The sequence below is a fragment of the Cheilinus undulatus genome, linkage group 21 (assembly GCF_018320785.1).
Source record: "Cheilinus undulatus linkage group 21, ASM1832078v1, whole genome shotgun sequence".
Classification (NCBI taxonomy): Eukaryota; Metazoa; Chordata; class Actinopteri; order Labriformes; family Labridae; genus Cheilinus; species Cheilinus undulatus.
This window is the reverse complement of record NC_054885.1, coordinates 7,874,553-7,883,442: the sequence shown is the minus strand read 5'-3', so window position 1 is coordinate 7,883,442 and position 8,890 is coordinate 7,874,553. Positions and strand designations below refer to the sequence as shown.

General features: G+C 36.3%; 1 protein-coding gene across 1 annotated transcript; it reads left to right on the top strand.

Annotated features, from left to right (window-relative positions):
* Window positions 1-219: 219 nt before the first annotated feature.
* LOC121503690 lies at window positions 220-8,102 on the top strand. The gene is made up of 8 exons (XM_041778214.1): window positions 220-467; window positions 639-689; window positions 2,388-2,573; window positions 2,837-2,904; window positions 2,991-3,030; window positions 3,109-3,160; window positions 4,000-4,076; window positions 6,309-8,102. Exons 1-8 carry the CDS (start codon window positions 384-386, stop codon window positions 6,399-6,401), a joined length of 651 nt encoding a protein of 216 aa, XP_041634148.1. The 5' UTR covers window positions 220-383; the 3' UTR covers window positions 6,402-8,102.
* Window positions 8,103-8,890: the final 788 nt, after the last annotated feature.

Genomic DNA, 8,890 nt, shown 5'->3' with positions numbered 1-8,890 from the left:
TTGGTTTAAGGGACAACTTCTGAGGACTGAGTCTGACTGTTTCTAGGAGCTGCTGTGGCTATTCCCTTAACAATAAAGGATCTTTGAGACGGACGAAACTGCATGAAAACAGCAGAGTTTATCAGCTTCAGCTTATCTCAGCACTTTCACTTCAACTATTTAGAAATATTTACATGCTGTAGTTACCTTAATACTGAAAGCAAAGATAACTACCAATTCCTCTGAGGAAATCACCGAGTTAAAAATACTTTAGTTGTATTTTTAGCGTAGCTATCGCACAGAACAACATTTGAACCTTGGACCCCTTTATAGTTCTGTACACTGTGGATCATATGAGTCTCTTCTGTCAGGTTCAATAGAAAAAGCTCCAGTTTTTAAGAGGAATGGATCTAACTATTTCAGAGAGCCTCTTCAACACCGTAGCCGAGTCTCTTTACAACGAAGGAGCTCTGAGGCAGGCCAAACTGGTGAGAAAAATACACAACAGAGTTTATCAGCACTTTCACTTTGACTGCACGAGACTTTATAAAATCACAAGCAAAGGTACAATGTAACGTGATCATAGATGGTTCAGTTATTTAATAGTTCTTTTAGTTGAACTGAATCTCTTTTTTGTGATTTTGAACCACTTTCACCAGGTGACCAATGCATCTGCGAAGACAATTTTCAAAACTCTGCAGTTTTTCAGGGTAAGCACTGACACGTGTCTGAGTGTTGTATTAATGTGTTATAGATAATGTTCTTGATATATATAAGTATACTGTGTTCAGATCTCAAAGCTAAAATAATTATCTAACGGTTATAAAGTGTTTAAAACCATCTACATCTATTTGGCTGGATAGCTCAGTGGTTTACATTGTTGGCTGTGGTGTGGGAGATTTCTGTCAGAGCACAAGAGTCCAGTAGTGTGGACCTTTGGGCAAGGTCCTTAACACCAGGAACAACTGTCCCAGATATAAGTCACTTTGGATAAAAGCGTCCACTACTGTAACATTGTATACCTGTGTTCATCTCTGGAATTCTATAGGTAATTGTGATTAATCCCCCCGCCCTTTTTTGGTTGTGTTTTAAATTTCTCTAGTTTGCATCCAAAACTCTGTTTCATTTTGGACATTTATACTATACTTGCTTTTGCTGTCTGTTAAAGCACTTTATAAACATTTATTTTTAAAGGTGCAACATAAATAAAGTTATTATTATTACTGTTTTAAACTAACGAGCATTAACTTCCCCAGGTTGGTTGGCTGGCTGGTTCGCTGGCTAGCTGGTAAGTGAGTTGGCTGGCCAAATTGCTTGCTGGTTGGTTGGTTAGTTGTTGGGCTGGCTGGCTCGTTGGTTGGCTAGCTGGCCAGTTGGTTTGCTGGTTAGCTGGTAAGTTTTTTGGTGTGCTGGCTGGATTATTCGCTGGTGGATGGTTGGTTAGCTGGTTAGTATGCTGGCTGGCGGGTTGGTTGGTTGGACGGCTGGCAGGTAGGTTAGATGGCTGGCTGGTTGGTCGGCTGGTAAGTTTTTTGGTTGGGTGGTTGGTGGGCTGACTGGATGGATTGTTTTCTGGCTGGTTTGTTTGCTGGTTGGTAGATTGGGTGGACAGTTCAGTGGCTGTTTAGTTTTTTGGTTGGATGGATGGCTGGATGTCTGCTGGTTGGTTGGCAAGTTGGTTAGCTGGTTAGTATGCTGGCTGGCTGGCTGGCTAGCTGGGATGTGTTTTGGTTGCCTGGTGGTGGGTTGGTTGGTTAGCTGGCTTGTATTCTGGCTGGTGGGTTGGTTGGAGGGCTGGCTGGTTCTTTGGCTACTTTTTGGGTTGGCTTACTGGATGGACTGTTTACTGGCTGTTTTTTTGCTGGTTGGTTGGATGGCTGGACAATTGGGTGGCTTTTTAGCTGGGTTTTTTCTTTTTTTGTTGGCTGGTTTGTTTGGTGGTTGATGATATTGATTGATTGATGGGTTTTGTATTCCTCAAAGAAAGGTTCGTGGACCAGCTTTAATTTTGTAGTAATGAATAGGAACTTCTATAACAAGATGTGCAACATCAGTAAAGATCAGTGATATGAAGTAGAATTCTTTGAGAGGCCCTACAGAAATGTTAAACTCTAATTTTCCAGCAGTCTTTAATTGATATTATTTCCAAAAATTCATAGTTTAATGACTGACTACAGCTTCATCCTGTTTTTAAAAATATTTTCTATCAATCTATTAGTTTCAAGTCAGAGATAATCACTCAAAATAAGTCAAGACACTAAAAGGAGCTGGTCAATACATTTCGCAACCAAAGCAGGTTACAATGATCAGTGTTTTATGAGTATGTTTTTATAAGAAAGGGCCCCTGAGTGCCACTGCTATTATTTTACCACTTTCTTCATTGATTTATTATTACTGTGTTTTTACAGCAACCACTCGGGCTGACGAAAACTCTCTTCATTGAAGTGGGACTCTCTGAAGCGCCAAATTTCAACATCAGACAACAGGATGGCATCACGGTCAACGCCAGAGCCAGAGTCCGAGTGTTCACAGTGAAGACGTCAAACAAGATCAGAGCCTCCAAAAAACAGAAAAATCTCCTCTCTGTGTCAGCGGTAAACAGACTCAACGTTTTGGGTTGGCTGGGGGGAGGGGTAGGATATCAGGATCACAATTCAGAAATGATTGGTATAGCAAGATAATTCCACGCATAAAAGTTGAACCTCCCCATTTATTTCATAGTCATTCCATTACACATTAATCAGGGGGTTCAACTTCTGCAGCAGCCTCATTTTAAGTTGACATTTTCATAATTTTTTTGATAAATTGTGGAAATTGACCAAACTTCAGAAAGGCAATGATCATTTGTCTCCACCAGATGTTTAGGGTTGCAGCGGAGGTTGCTATTCAAGGACAGCATCTGACTCTCCTTTCACATCAAGTCCTGTAAGAAGACAATCACACGTTTCAAGAGTGCAAACAGAATTCCTTCAGCCTTCATTTCATGCTAACCTTTTGATTTTTTTTTCCAGCTGTACCATTGTTACCAAAAACAAGTTCAGAGATGCTCTGGTAAGAACAGTCCATCTGTCTTGCTGTATATGGGTAATAAAAGAAGTAATAATAGTGCCGTGTGTTCCTTCTGTGCAGGCGAAGAATTTGAACTATTTTCTGACGAGTAAGGTGGAAGAATTAATTTGTGGTAAGCACGCTGACATGATTAACTGTACAGTCACATTGTCACTTGAGTTGTCTAAACCTATTTAGTGGACAGGTGGTTAGGTGATTAATAAATCCATCAAAAAATTGCAGGCAAATTCCTTCATAATGAAGCTCAGTGTTAGCAGGACACGGTAGTCATAGGCCCAGCTGTGATCAGCATTTATCACCTTCCAGTTCCCACAGCCAATCACAGCCAATCTCTTAACAGAGGTGTATTTAAATATGACATACTTCTCACAAATCCCTGCTTAGATTAATGCTGATGCACCACGCTGCTGCTGGCAGAGCTTTACCTCCTCCACCCCAGCCTCCTCCTTTATAGCATCAAGCTTGTTGCAACCTCATTCACATTCATGCCACTATGCATTTGATGCTTTTGAACTAATTTTATTGTGTTCAGTATGCATTGCCATAAATCTGCCAAGTAAAACTGATTTTGTCAATAACATTTATGACAACAGTGCTCCTGACTGAACTGTCGTTCTTGTACAAAAACATTGACAATGTTTCTAGCAATTTCTTATAATCAAAAACAGGGGATAATGGTCTATTGAGTGCCTAGGACTTCTGTTTTTTTAATTGCAGTGGTGTAAAACCAGGTATGAAAATTGACTCTAACCAGTACCATATCAAAAGTTTAAAATTCTGCTACTGTGATAACCCTAGTTCCTCTTATACAGCCAGACAGGACGTTAGCTTACAAGCTTAAAATCATTACAAACAATTCAAAGCGTAACTTAGCTTTCAAATTTTAAAGCACACATCTTCAGAGAGCATTTTAACTAATGTCATGTATTTCTGCTTGTGTTTATTGTGCAGGCCGCTTCACAAAAGACTTACAGATCCCTCTTCCTGAAGTAGTGAACTTCACTCAGGGACAGATCAACTATTATGATGTGAGTCTGTCTCCATTTAGAATTTAACCTCCATGATATTACATGCTAAAGCTCAGATATTTTTCAGCTGGCTGATTTATGGTCTGATATCATATCACAAACAAAAGCAAAGGTAAAGATCCCATCACAACTTTTATGCCTTTATTAGTTTATGTGGAGCAAGTGTTGATCAGAAAACGTGACACTGTTTTGAAAATTTTCTAATAAATCTCCTATATTACATCACCAAACTTCTGCCTTTATCGACACAACTGATGGAAAATGAGGCCATCGCCTTCAGTTTTAATTTACGGGTTTCCCTAGTATTTATTATTTAGGAATTACGGACATTTTATTATCTGGGGATCAAAAATACTGAATGAATGAATGAAAGAAATTTATTTCGGTTCACTTGCACAAATAAAGCAATTTACAGGATCAAGGTGCAATTTCTAAATTTCCAAGCAAACTGAAAGGGTGTACACGAAATTATAAAAAAAACAAAAAAAAAAACAAAAGGATGTAGGCAGAAGCTAAAGCTTATTAAAGCCTACCCCTTTTATTTTACAAATAAATTCACAGAAATAAGTGCATAGCAAGAACAATGCAGAGGCATTGTTGTTGTTTACATTCATTAGTCAATCTATGCATAATAACATACTCATATTGACTTACATTTTCCATGGTGTGTTTCAAAACCAACTGACTTTTATAGTCTTTGCAGCCTTACCAATGTATTCCACAAACGTACCCCTCTGATTGACAGACAATGAGATTTGACATTTGTGCGAATTTTTGGTTTTTTAAAAATAAAATAAATGTTCCTCTCAGATTGTATTGACCATCTCTCATTTTAAACAACTTCAGGATACTTTCTGGTAATTGTCCAGTTTTAGCTTTATACATTGTTTGTATTATATTGTATTCACCTAAGTCTGAAATTTTAGTATATTTAGTTGCAAAAATAGAGGATTGGTTGGTTCACAATAGGGTTTTTTTACTTATAATACGTATGGCTTTTTTTTTTTGTAACAGAAAAATAGAGTTTGTATTTGCTTTATAAGTGTTTCCCCAAACCTCTACACAGTACGTCAGTATGGGACGATGAGTGAGTAATAGAGAGTGAACAGAGATTTTTGGTTTAAGAAATCTTGAGCTTTATACAGAATTGCAATGGATCAAGACATTTTGGTTGTAACATGGTTTATATAGGATTTCCAATTTATCGTCAATCATTACACCCAAAAGTTTATTTTCAGACACGGTTTCAATTTCAACATCATTTATTCTGATTTTATAGCTCCGATCCGATGCCTGGTTTCCAAAAAACCATGCATTTTGTTTTACCAAGGTGAAGTGATAATTTATTAGCATCAAACCATTTTTTAAGTATCTGAAGTTCACTCTCTACTGTATCCAGAAGTATTTTTTGATGTTTCCCACTACAAAAGATCGTTGTATCATCAGCAAATAAATACACTTGAGTGACTTAGAAACTAAATATAAATAATTTATATACAATGTGAACAACAACAGTTCAAGCACTGAACCCTGCGGCACCCCACACGTAACTTTTAAAAGGTTTGAGTTTGTATTATTAATGTGGACAAATTGGTGCCTGTCCTCCAAATAGCTGGTTAGCCAACCATGAGCCAGTCCTCGGATACCATAAGATCTGTAATTTAGACATTAAGAATTTATGGCCAATGGTGTCAAATGCTTTTTGTAAATCCAGAAATATCCCAACGGTGTATTCATTTCTCTCTGTAGCATTTGTAATTTACTCTATGAAATCTATGAGAGCAAGTGAGGTGGTTCATTTTTTTCTGAATCCATATTGTTGTTTACAAAGTATGTTGTGTTTGGAAATTAAGTCATTAAGCTTTTTACATATATTTTTTCCTAAAATTTTTGAAAATTGTGATAACAGAGAAATGGGTCTATAATTTGAGAACATGTGTTTATCACCTGATTTGTATAGTGGAATGACTTTGGCTATTTTCATTTCATCAGTTAAAGGTGTAAAAATACAATCACAATTTTTTTTTAATCAAGGACATATCAAAACCATTCCAGTCTGTAGATTTTTTAGTTTTAGTTTTGTGCACAAATACTTTAAGAAAAACTAAGAAAAATGTTTTACATCTGTTGTTGTGTTGGTAAATAGAGGTGCATTTCTATCACATACTTTATGTTTACATTATATACTTCCTTTTTACTAACTGCTGGTTTTGTGTCACTGGATGTGTGCAGGGCTTTGTGACGGTCCGGGGATGTTTGGATGTCACTCCAGCTGCAGCGAAGAAGGTCAAGAAGAAATTTGAAGAAATAATGAAGAAAGTATAAAGACTCGATCCATTTTTGGTAGCCTTTGGACTCTCCTGCATTTATTCATTGCTTTATAAAGGGGATGTGTGGCTTCAGAGAACTTTTACGGATAAAGGAAAGGAAGGGAATCCAGGACTGCTTTATACAAAGGGAACCACCTCTGATCAAAGATGATTTTTCAAGCTCCACAAGACTGCTTCTTTGACAACTCTCAGCGGAAACATTGCTGTCTTTAAAGGAAAAAATGGACAACTGACAGTAAGCAGCAGGAGCAAAGGCACAAAAACCTATCTTTGAGTTTTTGTGTTCTTCCTATTTTTCTATCCTGTTTTTTAAATGCTTTCTCCAAACTATTTTCATGACAGCCTCTCATTATTTATTTTCAATACCTTCTTAAAGCAAACTTTAGCAACAGATCTTCTGATTTTACTTGAAATTCAGTCCAAACTTAAATTTAACTTTCTCAAATACTTTACAAGTAACTGAAGCCATTTAGAGTTGTTTTTAATAGATTTTATGTCTTAAAATGTTTATTATCTGTAAATATTTTATATCTTTCCTGATTCATTTTTACTAGGACTGGGCGATTAATCAAAAATTAGACTATATCACAATATGGCCTGCTGCAATATTCAAATCGCAGAAAGTGTAATACTTTTGTAACCTGAAATTTGTGTCAAAATGCCAGTTTAAAACATTTTTTAGCAAAGATGTTATGCATTACATATCATGCAGTCATTCAAGAACCATTTTTTTAAAATAGGCTACAAAAAAGTTGTATCTTCTTCATTTTTGCACTTTCTTTCTCATCAAATATGGGATGACAAAAAATATATAATTTCCTTTAACACAACAATCCATTTTCATACAAGTAAAAATATTCAGAACGAGCTTTTTAATGTTCAGCCCATGTTTAATCTAATATTTTGTTGGTTATAATATAGAATAAGTTATTGTTTGTGTTTGTTGGAAAATGCATTCGATGAGGATAATAAGAAATAATAGCACATCAAATTGCAGAACTGGAGGAAAAAAATTGCAATTAGATTATTTTCCTAAATGTCAGCCCTAATTTTTTACCTGAGTTTGAAACTGGCTCTGTCATTAATGGCCATATTGTATGTGTCTGTGACAGTCTGAGCAAAAACAGCCAATCAGAGCCCTTTAAAAAATGCAGAAAACACACAGGAATCAATATGATCATAGTATTCAGTCATATGACTGCAGGGCATCTGGAGGGCAAAAAAGGTTAGGACAGTTGCAGCTACAATTTTGTTGAATGTTTTCAGAAGTTTTTGATGTGCATGGCGCCCATAGTGTTCATCTTAGACATCCTCTCTGCCTTCACTAAAGCATTTGTGCCATTTAAACACACGTGCATGTGACATGTAGTGGTCCCTGAACGCCTCAGTTAAAGTACTAAAAGATTCAGCTGCTGTTTTGTTCAATTTCACAGGAAATTTTAAAGTTAATGCATTGCTCAAATTTTTAGCTAATCATTTTCCGCCTTAGCAAAAACGTGAACTTCAGTCAGTAGCTAGCAGTGGGATAAAGGCGCCACTCATTGGAAACTAACAGCAGTTAACCTTTACTACTACATCACATGCTTTTATCCCCATAGGTATGGAGGACTGAGAGTGCCAAAATGAAATATATAATTCATTAATTAATTAAATGTGTCATGAATTAATTAAATGTGCCATTAATTAATTAAATGTGCCATCAATTAATTAAATGTGTAATTTATTAACTAATTAAATGTGTAATTTATAAATAAATTAAATGTGCCATGAATTCATTGAATATGCCATTAATTGATTAAATGTGCCATTAATTGATCAAATGTGCCATGAATTAATTAAATGTGAAATTTATGAATTAATTAAATGTGTAATTTATGAATTAATTAAATGTGTAATTTATGAATTAATTAAATGTGTCATGAATTAATTAAATGTGTAATTTATGAATTAATTAAATGTGTCATGAATGAATTAAGTGTGTAATTCACATTTAATTCATTCATGACACATTTAATTAATTCATTGTTCCTGCTCCAGCAGTGCATCATGAATGTATTTTATCTGTCATCCTCTCCCATCAAACTCAGTGGGCGGGACTAACGCTGAACAGTCACAAACCATTGGTTTGGTCTGCAGGGCTGCCAGACGAGGGCGTTTCCCACCAAACAAACTAACACACAAACATGGCCGCTATCACTGAGGATCTGCATGAGCTCTCCCATGAGTTAATAACAGATATTTTAGTCCTGTCAGAACACGCTGACGCTGGAATTTTGGACCCTGAGCATGTGGCTAGCAAAGCAGAGGGATTTATTGAAGTTCTTGGAGTTATTTCCGCTCTGTCTGACCAAGATATTGACCGAAGAGTGTTCGCAAAGTGTTGATTAACAGGTTTATTTGTCAGCGCAGTAGTAGATGTTGTATTGTTTCGTTTGACCCCACCACTACGACGTAAAATGACAAAGATGTGAATTTAAAACGTCA

Excerpts from the sequence above, each read along its gene's own strand:
- LOC121503690 (XM_041778214.1), top strand. The coding sequence starts at position 384 with ATGGATCTAACTATTTCAGAGAGCCTCTTCAACACCGTAGCCGAGTCT. Across the intron at positions 2,574-2,836 it reads ATCTCCTCTCTGTGTCAGCG|ATGTTTAGGGTTGCAGCGGA; the intron begins GTAAACAGACTC and ends TGTCTCCACCAG. Across the intron at positions 4,077-6,308 it reads GACAGATCAACTATTATGAT|GGCTTTGTGACGGTCCGGGG; the intron begins GTGAGTCTGTCT and ends GGATGTGTGCAG.